Source organism: Pyrus communis, chromosome 3, assembly GCF_963583255.1.
Source record: "Pyrus communis chromosome 3, drPyrComm1.1, whole genome shotgun sequence".
Lineage (NCBI taxonomy): Eukaryota > Viridiplantae > Streptophyta > Magnoliopsida > Rosales > Rosaceae > Pyrus > Pyrus communis.
The window spans coordinates 24,510,136-24,524,034 of record NC_084805.1 but is presented as its reverse complement, the minus strand read 5'-3'; the positions used below and the strand labels follow the sequence as shown (position 1 = coordinate 24,524,034).

The window sequence follows — 13,899 nt, the reverse complement described above, 5'->3', positions numbered from 1 at the left end:
TTATAAGGTTAATTTGATTCTATATGTATTTGTTGTAATAGGTCAGATAAAGTGCCTTCTGTTTGGTCCAAAAGTCGGGCTCCTTTTTGGAGTCTTGTAAGACCACTTCAAAGATCAAAAATAGTGCGTTACAAGTAACATAATAAGCATGTATCATATCGATTAATATCACGTTTGATTAGACGTATTTTGGGTTAAGGACTTTTCCACCAAAAGAAAAGGTTTGGAGACAAATATAATGGGAAGAGATCCCGTCAAATGCTAAGTGATTCGGGTATTTAAAATTTAATCTAATAATTAAAAATAAAGAAGTTAGTAAAAATTTTAAAATGTTATAATAATTTTTTATCGTTTGATCAAATTTTAAAAATTCAGATAACTTAATTCTTGAGATTTAAAAAGAGAGATCCGGAGAGGATTTCTTTCCAACTATAATGGACTGACATCATTGAGGGCATCACCGAGGGCATCACCGGCCTCATATATGATTGATTAGACATTTTCAGAATCTACCAAAGGTAAAGGCAACCGGCTCTCTCTCTCTCTCTCCTCTCTCTCTCTCAAGGGCACTTGGAGCTTTTTGGCTTTTGAATTCTTTTTGGATAATATTATTTACACATTTATTTTTATCTTTCATATACTTTTGTTTTATAATCATTGTTATTTTTCAATCTATTCGATCTGATGATCTAAAATTAAGAAAAAAATTGTTATTAGCACTTCAAAAATTTCATTCTACACTCTAAACTTTCTATATTAAGAAAGAAAAGTATACTTATAAGAAGTGTAAAATGAGATTTTTGAAGTGCCAATAATATTTATCTTAAGAAATATATAAGAAATAAAAATAGTTCAGTGCTAGGATAGCACTATCCTTCTTTATAACACCACTTTTGCCATCCGTATTTCTTCTTACTTTCCTTTCTATATCTCCTGTGGCACATGTTCACACTGTGTCACTCACTACCATAAGAGGTGGAACTAAAATTTGAATTCGACCGACAAGTCTACTTGTCAACCTAACAAGTGGTAGAGCCGTAGAGGGTTAGTTATTCACGTAATCACAAGATACAATTGATAGTGTTTGATGGTTGTGAATCACACGGTGAGCATTATATCAATCGATAATTTACAATTTGAACAGATAAGTCTCAAATCAGCTAATTCCATCATTCAAAGTCATTGATACGTGTTGAATGACTATTGGCATTGATTGATAGATGTGAATCTCACGATAAGTTACAAATTCACAACTCACACTTATAAATCTCAAACTAACTAACTCGATGATTCAAAATCTTTCATACGCACATGTTGAACGACTATTTTGACAAAAAATAATTCTTCCTGACTTAACAAATCACCACATTAAGTAAGTGCTACTGCCCTATCCACCCTGTTGTAAAAAATAAGACCCCAACTGACTTCTAAGGACCAGTTCAACTGGGTACCCTAAAAACAAAAGGGTCTTAATTAAGATTTAAGTAATCTAATCTATAAAATCCCTATAGTTTTAATTTGCTAATTCATTACTTATTGACTGGCTTTCAGACAAACGCTTGCCCCCACGTTATTGCATGACAAGCTCTCCCACTCCCTCCCACAAGAGAACAAAATTAAACTGGGATTCTCTGCGCGGTTCTCTACTGGGTTTTTGTCTTCCCACAAGAATCCCTAGACCATGTGAAGCAGGCGCATAATTAACTATTATAATTATACAAAATTCAACAAAACTTTATTTATATGTTTGGTTTAATAACACCATATTATATGTCACACATGTAATATATAATTTAAGCATCTGTCCATGACTCATTAGGTTTTTTTATTTAATTCCAGCCTTCCAAGCTTACGAATGTACCTCTAGTTAAATTATGCAAAAAATGAGGTGTCCTTAGTACAATTTATAATAATTCCATATGTTTCAGTCCTTATTATGATAACGTTTTGCTAATTTGCACACATGACACTCTGACAAGAAAATGCTAGAAATATCAAATTTGTACATTATTCATATGATGCGGATAAAATTTTAGCTTTTTTTAATGATTTGAAGAAGAAATCTAAGTACGAACCGTCACATTATATAATCTTAAAAAAAAAATAGTATAAAATTTTGGATCCCTTTAGCTGACATTATCTGGTTATGCATTTCCACACCTTTCAACGTCACCAAACCAGCCCACCGGCAACCTCACCGGTGTGTGCCTGAACCGACTACAAAAATTCGATAAATATATAGTGCCCATCCATTATCCTCTACATGGACGGCTGTGATTTACTTGCCACCAGCTACCCCATTTTATTATTCTAATGCCCTGGTCCCACATAAGCAAGGTCAAAGTGGGGGTCCACGTTAAAATAACACAACACAGAACCCTTTTTAATCCAGGGTTTTGAGGTTTGCTAGGACATGGATCCGCCAGAGACATGTATCCTAATTTTAGGAATCCATCAATTCAGATTATTTAAAATTTGATCAAACGGTTAAAATTATTATAATTTTTAAAATGTTCTCTTATTTGTAACGTTGGATCAAGTTTCAATGATTCAGATTGATGTATCCTTAGGATTATGATACATGGATCCGGAGAGGATCCATGTCATTGAGTGACTAATTAGGGTTTGACATGGTCCAGAGAGAGAACCTTGTGTAAATTACGAAGGTCGATCATAGGCAGCCAATGAGAGAATGACAAGTTAAATTCCCACTTGTAAATTTATCATTTAGTCCTTGCTTGGCAATTCATGAAAGGTGGGGTTTTGGCCCCTCAACACCAACCACAGTGCATGCCTATTGCCTAGGCTTAGCTATTTATAAAAATAAAATAATTGGGCCAAATAAAAAAAATGGATCTATTATTTTTATGGGAAGTGTTATTAGCACTTCAAAAATCTCATTATATACTCCTCATAAGTGTATTTTTCTTTCCTAATATAGAAAATTGGAGTGTAGAATGAGATTTTTGAAGTACCAATAACAATTCTCATTTTTATTATTATTGCAAACGATCTTATTATTATAATTTAGACTAAAGAGATGAAGAATACTTCGAACTCGAGACATAATAGATTGAAAATGAAAGCCAAATCAATCAGAAAAATTCACCACTTTTGATTCAGGTGGCTAGCTAATTTATTTTATATTTTAGTGGTGTTGGTTCATATGTGGGAGTGCACCTAAATGTATGAAATAAGGGAGCTTCTTCCCCTCTTGGTAATCCAAAACTTCTGTTTCTTGAGGAGTTATTTGTTTTTTACTGGTTGGCAGGCATCCAAAAAAAAAAGGAAACATAACTTGCATATATATCCCATCTTGTTTATGCTTCATATTGTAGAAATCTATCCCCTTGTAAGGAAACATAACTTGTTCAATTGTGGGTTAAACCCTCATGCTATTTTTGGGTGAGGAACTTCCAAATCTCACATGTTGTGTGTATTGTCTCATTGGACTACTTCTAAAAGGGTTAAAAAAAAGAAAAATTAATAAAAATGGCTTCAAAACTTTGAGTTTTAACAATAAGGACAAAATAAAAGGTAAAGTGAGTAATATCATAATTGATTTTTTAGTGTAAAAATGTGGTTTTTCGTTAAAATGAACAATACCAGAAGCTTTTCATTAAAGTTCCCTAAAAAAAAAGTGCTTTTAACATCGTTCGACATAAAAGATAAAAAGTGGTTATGAATCCAAAAATGCTTTCTAGAGAAGCACTCAGCATATGCTTCTTCAAGAATCACTTTCAAATGCTTTCCAGAAAACACTTGAGATTTTAAGATAAAAAAATTGTCGCACTCTTCAAATAAAATCGCTTTGTTTCCTATATAAACAATCCTAAACGAGACCTTAGTTCGTTGCAGTTTTTAGGTTTTGAGCTTCAGGCCCATTCTAGTAATAAAAATAAGTACACATACATGGAGAGGCTGGTATTACTAGGAATTATGCACACTAAAGAAAAGTTCATTTCTGAGTTTCTTTACTGCTGATTTCAAAGGGCTAGAAATTGGAAACAAGTTAAAACAAGTGTCCTACAGTTGATCCCTAATTTCGGTAAATGAAAATGCTATTGGTTGGACTTGGAAGTTTACAATAATACATGAAAAATTTACATGTCGTAGGTACGCAAAAATAAGCGTCGCTTAACTCGAACCATATGCCTTGTCACTAAACCTGTATACGAGCACAAAACATCGAGACAAAGCTCACTAAAACCTTGGAAGTAGACAACGATTTTGTCATATATGAGTATAACATGTCAAGTGTCACTATTCTACAAAGCAACAAACACATTTTGGCCATGACCTCGACACACACCGACTCATAAATCAATCATTTATCGTAGCCTAATTGTCAAGCTCAACCTCCTTTCCTATAATCTACATGATTATATGGTGCCTGGACACAAGAAATTATACTTACGAATGCAATTAAACTACAAATTACAGTATTTGCCTACCATTTTCCTTTCTTTTGCAGTGTTGTAAGTTATCTCTTTCAATTTCCTTCCAGCTGGATAATAACTTGTACACTTTGCTTGTTATCTTCGTGGTGGTTTGTATTGATGTAGTGGGGGTCTAGTAGATTGCCGTGAAGGCTGAGAGCCTCCTGAGACACCCAACTGGTTGGGCACACGTTGGGGAGAGGTTTCCTGAATTGGGGGGTTCGAAGGATCAGGTGTGTCTGGAAAAGGCAAACCAAATGGAGGTATGAGACTGCAAATACAATGTAGAACTAGGAAGACGATACTGAGGAACTCGATTGCAACAAGCACATACCAAATAATGATTTAACAGATGGCCGCTTTGGCTTGGTATTCTTTTTCTTCAACTCAGCTGCATCAGAGTGCATTTAATGGTCAGTGAGCTCTAGCGTTATATCAACTGAATAGCTCATCCCCACCCCCAACACAAATAAAAAGTTCTACCAATTGACATATATATTGGTTTTTCCTATTTATACGCATATTCCCTAATTCTTATTAATAGCTTCCTTTTTTATCTAACCATTTAATAGGTAATACTTACCAATGCCAGGCATATGATGCTCATCAACAATTTCATAATTCTTGTAGGTATAGCCAACGAAATTCGTATCCATGGAAGAAAGCATCTGGAATGAATGAAAGTACACGATTATTGATTAATCAGTCAACACATAAAATCAACTGGAAGACAGCAAGACTGACTAACACTAGCACAGAAACAACAAAGACCAACCTATGAAGAAAGTAAGTTACTAGCGTCTGAAACCAGAAGAAACACAAGACTAACTATTAACCCTTCCAGAAGAATTAGGTATAACCCTTTAGAAATTTATATGATAAAATTTGATTTTCCAAATGTCTGATATTCATTATAACTAGTATATTTCATAAGATAGAATGATTTGTATAAACCTAATGAATGTGTGTGCGTACAGTAAGTGATTGAAGATTAGGGTAACCCCTAGCATATCTTGATAAGATACCATGACTTGTATAAACTTAATTATGTTAAACAAGCCAACGCAATGTGTGTGTGTGTGTGCAGTAAATTGATTGAAGATCCCAATCATGAACATATGAGAAGTGAAACTGAAGTATTAAATATTATTTTATGAATAAAGACCCGAAAACTGCATTAACACCCTAAAAAGGTGATGACAACTAGTATTGAAATGTCATGAAGTGATCTAACTGTTACTCAGTACTACCCGCCATTACTCTGAATCTCAACACTGGCAATCAAGTGAAGAAAGAACAATGCATATTTGCTAGACCAGTGTATATTCAATATTTGATGATATCTGCCTGCAAACTTTTTCCATAAGGCATATGATTTAATTTACTTTTCCTCACACAACAGTTCCATTTTTACTGATTATAGGAGAACTACTTTCACATTAACTTCCTAGACAACCAAACTAAGTGCAATCTACATTCTTCCTTTAATTTTAAGAAAACTATCAAATCCTGTTTTGCAGTACTCCTGCTAAAGCTAATTTGCAGGCACCCTATACAGTTGCAAACTCAAGTAAATTTCGATACTTGCCTTTCTCCACGGACCAGATTTTGTTGAAGTCTCTACTGGAGCCCCCAACTGCAACCATGAAAAGAAAATGGAATTCAAGATAATGGTAAGCTAGATAAGGAAAGATGGGAAACCATCAACACTTGGATAGGTATCATTATTTTCCTCACCTCATCAAACTTCTCAAAGTTTTGAGTATCTAACTCATTGTTAACCTCTGGTATGAAAGCCGCTTCCATCTGATATAATCTATCCCATTGTAACCCATCAAACCATGGGTGAGCCTATCATAAGGAAACACATTTCAACTCTTTTTTTCCTTAACCAAATAAAACATCAGTCAACTAATAATGAGAAAGAGAGGGAATATGTGAAGCATGCTAACTTTTATTTCATGAGCTCCATGCGTCCCAAGCCTCTGCTCGACATTGCAGAGGAGCTTGCAAATGAGATCCTTAGCTTCAGGAGAGAGCTTTGCTTCTTCTGGGAATTTCAGATGAGTTCTCCAGTTAACAATCTGCATGGCATAACTAACGATTTGTTTGATAAGAATATACAAATAAGATGTCAGCAGGAGATTCCTCAATTAGTACTTCTTCAAAAATAACTATAGTTCCAGAAAATAAGGATACAACAGGACCCCATTTCTTAAATCTGCGTTGTTAAACCTATTCAGAAATCTGAATGTTGCATATTACAAAAGTCAAACAGAAAAAATCAAAATTCAGTTTACCTTTCTGCATGTTGACATTGGTTCTTCGGAATAGAAAGGTGGAAATCCTACAAGCATCTCATACATGATTGCACCAAGAGACCACCTGATATAGAAATTCCGTTACAAATGCTATATCACTCTCACATGTCCCAATGTGAAAAATGTCTGGAAAAAGTGCACTAACCAGTCACATTCCATTCCATATCCTTTCTTCAGCAATACTTCCGGAGCAATGTAATCTGGAGTTCCAACTGTTGAATAAGCCTAAATGACATATGAAAGGGCCATTTTATGTAAATATTTGAAGATTTGTTACAAAACACTTGAAGAGAAAGCAGAATCTAATTACCGTACAAGAGGAATTAACAAGAAGTTCATGTCTGAAGTATAAATTTTAAGCAACAGAGCATAGCAAGAAAAAATAATACTTTTCCCTCAAAGATAACATTATTCCTGTTGTGCATCCCATTTTATGTAATATCCGTGAGTGTCATGCCAATCTATGACTACAAGGCACCAGTTTAAGTAATTCCTAGATGGTATATTTCTTTTTCCTTGCTTCCTTGTTGAGTAGGAATCTGAACGGATGCATAATCTAGCACAGGAACATAGAAACACTCTAACCAGGCCAAAAGCTGAGTAAACCCAGAAAAAAAACAGAACATACCAGCATTCGCCTGTTCTTTTGCCAGTGCAATAACTTTTCCTGCTGGGTCCGTTTTGGTGTTGTGGGAAGGTTAGAATGTTTATGACTCGTTGAAAGGGAATTTGAATTCCTTCCAACCGAGATGTCATTCTCACTAAGATCTGGAAAGCTATTAGAGCCCAAAGGCTTACACAACCCAAAATCTGAAAGCTTCATGTGGCCGTGACTGTCGAGCAGTAAATTATCAGGCTTAATATCCCTACAAAAAATATTAAAATTCAGACTCACATGACATTTGAGGTGAACGTCTGACGAGCAAATAAAATAAACACAGTTGTGAAACAAATAAAGCCAGCCGAAAGAAGCCTCAAGGGATAACTGTTTGATTCAACTTTGCATAAGGTTGCATGGCTTAAGGTTCAGATCAGTTACACCATAATTAAAGAATCTGAAAGAATGGTTACAAGTAAATATTACCAATTTTTCTGTTGGAAAAACTAAACTCAAGCCTTTTCTAGTTCCCAAGGTTGACCATTTTGAAAGCAGGATATTATGTTTAGATATTAGCAGGCTATTGATTAATGCTACCGTAAAACCACCTACAAGATACTGCCTCTGCAGTATTGTGGGGATAACATAATTGTATTCCAAGTCTAATCAACGGGCCGATCAGGATTCAAACTCAGTAAGTGCACAAATAAGTGAAATAATACCTGTGGATGTAGTTGTGCTTGTGAATAGATTCAATGGCAAGGACCGTCTCTCCAACATAAAACCTGGCTTCGTCTTCAGTCAAGATATCTTTGCGCATTAGTAATGTCATCATATCACCCCCGGGAAGATACTCCATTATAAGATACAAAAATTCTTCGTCTTGAAAGGAGCAGTAGAGCTTAACGATGTAAGCACTATCAACCTCAGCAAGAAGATTTCTTTCAGCTTTAACATGTTCCACCTTCCATGCAAGAAAAGAAGTATGAATAAATATGAACTTATCAATATATAAGTAAATAAAAGCAAGCACATTTCTTCCAAGTTGCTTTCTTTTCGGGCGGGCAAGTTCATTTCCAACAATTCAGATAAAACTCATAGTTCTTCAGCAAGATTTTATCAAATCTACAATAAAGTCAGTTGCGATTACTGGCAGTAAAACAGTACCTGGCCTCTCCGAAGCATCTCCGATTTCTTAAGCTTTTTCATGGCATATACATGCCCAGTAGTTTTTTCTCTACAAATTCTGACCTGCATTTTCGCAACACATACAATATAAAGCCAATGCATTCGACTTAAACAAAAAGCCGATTGACAACAAAGTATAATGATAACCTCTCCGAATGCACCCCTTCCGATAATAGTCAAAAGCTGAAAGTCATCAACCCCCATTTTATGCCTCTGAAGGTGCATATACTCGGTCTCCTTCTGCTCCAAATACTTCAACACATTCATCTGATCCTCCTGCGAAACATCCGCATCCGCCAGCCGCCTTTCGAGCATCCACCGCCTGCAATTCCACACACAATAACACCAGATTGGACCCCAAATTCAACACAATCAATCAACCAGCTTCAATTCAAAAAAACGTTGCCCAATTTGACAAGTCATAGCTAGTCAACTCACCTCTCCTTCCTATCCTCCAAGGACTTCATTTGCGCCTTGTAGTGGTTCTCAATGTACTGTTTGGCCGCCTCCACCTTCAGTTTGGTCACGCTCGACGGCGCCTCATCGGAAGCAGAATTCTGCTGCTCGTCTTTCGAATTCTCCGCCGCCGCCTTCTTCTTCACCCTCGGCTGGAACTTCTGAAGCCAACTCCTCGCAGAATCCATGGCTGAAAATTTACAGTCTTTCTCTCTGCAATTCAATCCAATCCAACTCAATTTCCCAAAAAAATATGAAAAAATGGAATTAAAAAAATAAAAAGAATTCGTAAACGATTAATAATCTTTATCAATTGCGAATTAAAATACTAACTGATTGCAGAGAAGAAGATCGTATCGAGAGATTTCAGGTGGGAAGTAACTGAATCAACGAGAAAAGCCGATGACTTTCTCCACTGCCTCCTTTTCTTACTTTAACCCAGAAGACTCAGGAAGAAAAACAAAGATTAATTAATTAATTAATTTCGTTTTAAAACGAATTAATTAGTGATACGTTGTCTGAAATTACAAAACAATCCTTACGTTGGAAGGTTGGAGGAAATGGAGCGCTCTAATAAGGGAGGGTATTATGGGGGAAGTGCGGAGATTTGCGATGTTAATTAGGAGTCGTGGGACTCACGATGACGTGGACAGGGGGATTGCCGTCTTGCTAAGGTGGTCCTTCCAGCCGGCTAGGGAAGGGAAAAGTGACCGGCAGTTGGGTTCGGGACCGACACGTGTCGGCGAACTTGATGGCACGAAGTTGATGGGCATAAAGGCGCGCGAATTTTGGTTCGACGCGTTTTTGAGCGTCCCTGAATCCTGGCCGTACACGTCAGCGGGGTTGCTGCTGCTGGGTAACCTGGGTCGATATTGGCGTTTGAAAACGCGTGGGAAACTAAACCATGGTTAAAAACTTAATCAATTTCTCTCTTTTTCAATGAAGTAGGTGAAATTTTGTTTTGAAAGGTTCCACCAAAAAAATTGTGTTTTAAACAACCAAAAGGACAAATTTCACTTTGTTCATGTAGTTTATTCTAAGTTTCTTTTTAGTTTCTTTTTTTTTTTTTTTAACAAAAAGTTTAGGTAGAGATTAGTTATTTTCATAATCAGCGTCAAGGCATATCTACAATCTCAAGTTGGATAGACTTACACATGGCACCTAGCTACTAGCTGCCACTTGTATGGATTTATGTAGGAATTTACAGATCGCACACCAAGAAAAATTGCTGGCAGCGGAGATCGAACTTGGATTCGGGGGTTAACCACAAGCATGCCCTTACCGATTGAACCAACCATCGTTGACTAATTATGTCAAATTTAATGTTGTAGTATATCAAACATTATAATTTGAGTGTAAGCCTCAAACATGTTTTTCATGTCAGTTCAATCAATATGAACATGTAAACATAAGGTATTAAAAGGACAAGAGGAGATTGACCTATTTTATAACGATTGAAATAATCATTCGCATGAGGAGTGAGTAGTGATTCGTCAAGAAAAATGATATAAAGTGCAACGCTACGTACAGAGTTAAAATGAACATATGAGATTGGGGCTTAAATTATAAGGTTTGATAAGTTTATTAAACTATTAAAACTGATACAACTGAAACGACAAGAACTAAATTGACACTTGAATTAAATTACAGCGATCAAACTAAAATGATAAAAAAAGGGGAAGTTATAAAACAATTTGCACCAGCCGGGAATCGAACCCGGGTCTGTACCGTGGCAGGGTACTATTCTACCACTAGACCACTGGTGCTTCGTTGGAAGAGTTGATTCTTTTAGGTTCATATAGAGGACACCTCCCTTTTTTTTCTAGTCTCTCTCTTTTACTCCAAAATATACGGCTTCAAATTCTCTAGGGTTTTAATTTGCTTTTACTTTTGTTGAATAATTCACTTGTAACAACCAGTTAGCTAGTTAGCTGGTCCTTAATCTACAAACAATTTATTCACAAATCATTCATACACGACAATCATGCATCATTCATATCCATCTTCTCAAAAACATCCCTCTTTGTTTAGAAAACTCGGGGCATTTTTCGCCCCATAAAATTCTTTGATTGGAGTATTATTCCTAACATGGTAAGCCTTTAAAATTCACTTGCCCCTATCAGCCTCAGCTAATTAGGTCAGGCAGGAAGCTTAGCTGCATTATTATCAATACTCTTGGATTAGACATTACAACACAAGCACAGTACAGTCCCTACGGGTCAAAACTTGATTAGTCCTGGGGACCCTATGGCCCTACGGTGATTAGGAACCTAAAGACTTTTTTCTAACCCATCATCTTCTGTTGCTTAAAAGTTAAGACTACAGTTATTAAGTATTACAATTTAGTACTGTATTTTATTATTTATAAATAAAAGATTTTAGATTCAATTCTCGTCAAATATGAATTTGAATCATTATTATTAAATCGATTGTGAGGTTTAATTCATTTTCCACCCTCTTAATATATAATAGCGTTTGTTAAAAGAAAAAAAAGGTTAGGACTACATAACCCATAACCATTTGATTAGGTCCTAACAAGAATATAATTGCGTAGAACAGGCTATAAGTTTCAGCTTTCACATTGATTCGACAAGCTACAGATACCCTAGACATCTAACTCCACCAAGATCATGTCTAATGGAGATCCACCTGGCTTCTCTGTCCTCTCACTTCCTATACACTCTCATTCTTTCTTATTTGTGCGGTCAGAGTTAAGCCACGTCAACATTTTATATTACTATTCATTCCTCAACATCGATTCCAATAAATTAAATTAACATAATTTACTAGAATTTACGTTGGTGTTCTTGAGCTGACGAACACTGAAGCTTTTCTGGCTTGCGGATTGAAATAATAAGTAAAAAAAAAACCTAAAACCATATTTGCCTCCCATGCAGGGTCGCAGCCAACCCCTTCCTCCATCACCACCGCACCTCTCTCTCTTGTTGTAAGGCACGCGACATTCACATAAGCAGATAACGAAGAAACTAACATAAATTGGGACGAAAAAAAATATTATAGAAAACAAACAAAAAATGAACGGTATGATATGAAATTGGCATATATGTATTATTGCCAAACAAGTGAACTAGAACCTGTACAGCACATACCAACTTCATTTTTATATTTGTCAACTAATCAAGTCTTCCTATGAAGAAAACAAAATAATAATAAAAAATTAAAAATAAAAATAAAAAATAAAAACATTCAAAACTACTTCACCTATGATGAATGAGAGGGTGGCAATGGATAAGGAATAAAGACATTGTTACCAACAGTATGTTGTGGAATTGTAACCCAAAACATGTGAATGATTAAACTAAATTATATGCATATATATTAAACACAGAGGCATTATAAAGTAAATAAATAAGTTTAAGTATATAGAAATTATAGCTTTAATTTGTGATGTATATTTCATATATGCAATGTACAATGGTTCGGGTATATATGAGGAAGGAGACTAAGAAAAAACAAAAAAACATTCCCCTTAAAACAAGGAATAAAACAAGGAGTAAAACAAAGAGTAAAACATGGAATAAAACAAGGAATAAAACATTCCTTAAATCAAGGAATAAAACATTCCTTAAATCAAGGAACTCATTATTTTCAACACTCCCCCTCAAGCTGGATCGAGGAGGTTCACTGAGCCAAGCTTGCCCAATAACCGATGAAACTGAGATGATGCTAGTGCCTTTGTAAAAAGATCTGCTAGTTGATCATGGCTTCGTGTGAACATGGTCCGGATGATTTGCGTTTGAACTTGAGCTCTGATGAAATGACAATCCACTTCAATATGTTTGGTTCTTTCATGGAACACAGGATTGGCAGCAATGTGCATGGCTGCCTGATTATCACACATAAGCGTCATAGGGGTAGAACTAGGAAACCCTAAGTCTGAAAGAAGCCCTTTAAGCCAAATGAGTTCACAAGCAGTGGCTGCCATGGCTCGATACTCAGCCTCTGCGCTGGAACGAGCAATTACCTGTTGCTTCTTACTCTTCCATGTGACAAGGTTTCCACCAACAAATGTACAATAGCCTGTGATTGATTTCCTATCAATTTCATTACCTGCCCAGTCTGCATCTGTGTAGCCACTAATGACAGTGGACTGATTGTTATGCATTGTAATTCCTTGCCCAATTGAACCCTTAAGATAACGAAGGATTCTCTTAACAAGGTTAAGGTGATCAACAGTGGGAGAGTGCATGAACTGACTAGCCAAGCTCACTGCATATGTGATATCTGGACGAGTGATAGTAAGGTATATGAGCTTGCCTACTAATCGTTGATAGTAGCTTACATCATGCATGGCTTCTCCATCTATGCTGAGCTTTAGTTTACAATCAACGGGAGTGATAGCAGGCTTGCAGTCAAGCATTTTTGCTTCTTGAAGGAGGTCCAATACATATTTCCGTTGATGTAGAAACAGTCCTTTTGAAGATGTTGCCATTTCGATCCCCAAAAAATACTTTAACCTTCCCAAATCTTTGATAGCGAAAGCTTGATGTAGTGAGAGTTTTAGTGCCTCAATCTCCACGGTATTATCTCCAGTGATGATAAGATCATCAACATAGATGAGGACCACCAACTTCCCCCTGGTGCCAGTTCTTACAAATAGCGAAAAATCAGCATTACTTCGCATGAATCCAGCCTTTTCCAGAACAGAACTGAGCTTGGCATACCAAGCTCTTGGTGATTGTTTCAATCCGTATATTGCCTTGTGCAATTTACAAACCATGTTGCCTTTAATACCATCATAGCCTGGAGGAGGTTGCATATACACTTCTTCCTGCAGCTCGCCGTGAAGGAAAGCATTCTTCACGTCCATTTGGTAGAGTGACCACCCACAATTGATTGCAACTGACAGTAAAACCCTGACTGAGTTCATCTTGGC

The 13,899-nt window shown here is 36.2% G+C and overlaps 1 protein-coding gene and 1 non-coding gene across 2 annotated transcripts; both read right to left on the bottom strand.

The window, feature by feature from the left end:
* Window positions 1–4,218: 4,218 nt before the first annotated feature.
* LOC137727783 (uncharacterized) lies at window positions 4,219–9,490 on the bottom strand. Its single transcript, XM_068466598.1, has 14 exons — window positions 9,336–9,490; window positions 8,985–9,215; window positions 8,694–8,868; window positions 8,526–8,609; window positions 8,081–8,322; window positions 7,389–7,626; window positions 6,906–6,985; window positions 6,740–6,824; window positions 6,392–6,523; window positions 6,177–6,290; window positions 6,028–6,075; window positions 5,023–5,107; window positions 4,774–4,830; window positions 4,219–4,678 (listed from the first exon to the last, which is right to left on the bottom strand). Exons 2-14 carry the CDS (start codon window positions 9,188–9,190, stop codon window positions 4,536–4,538), a joined length of 1,689 nt encoding a protein of 562 aa, XP_068322699.1. The 5' UTR covers window positions 9,191–9,215; window positions 9,336–9,490; the 3' UTR covers window positions 4,219–4,535.
* Window positions 9,491–10,697: 1,207 nt separating this feature from the next.
* On the bottom strand, window positions 10,698–10,768 carry TRNAG-GCC (transfer RNA glycine (anticodon GCC)). Its single transcript has one exon. It is a non-coding gene; the product is annotated as a tRNA-Gly (tRNA).
* Window positions 10,769–13,899: the final 3,131 nt, after the last annotated feature.

Coding starts and splice junctions, on each gene's coding strand:
- LOC137727783 (XM_068466598.1), bottom strand. CDS start 9,190: ATGGATTCTGCGAGGAGTTGGCTTCAGAAGTTCCAGCCGAGGGTGAAG. Junction 7,627..8,080: donor AAGCACAACTACATCCACAG/GTATTATTTCAC, acceptor TATTTTTTGTAG/GGATATTAAGCCTGATAATT. Junction 6,291..6,391: donor ATGGAGCTCATGAAATAAAA/GTTAGCATGCTT, acceptor TCCTTATGATAG/GCTCACCCATGGTTTGATGG.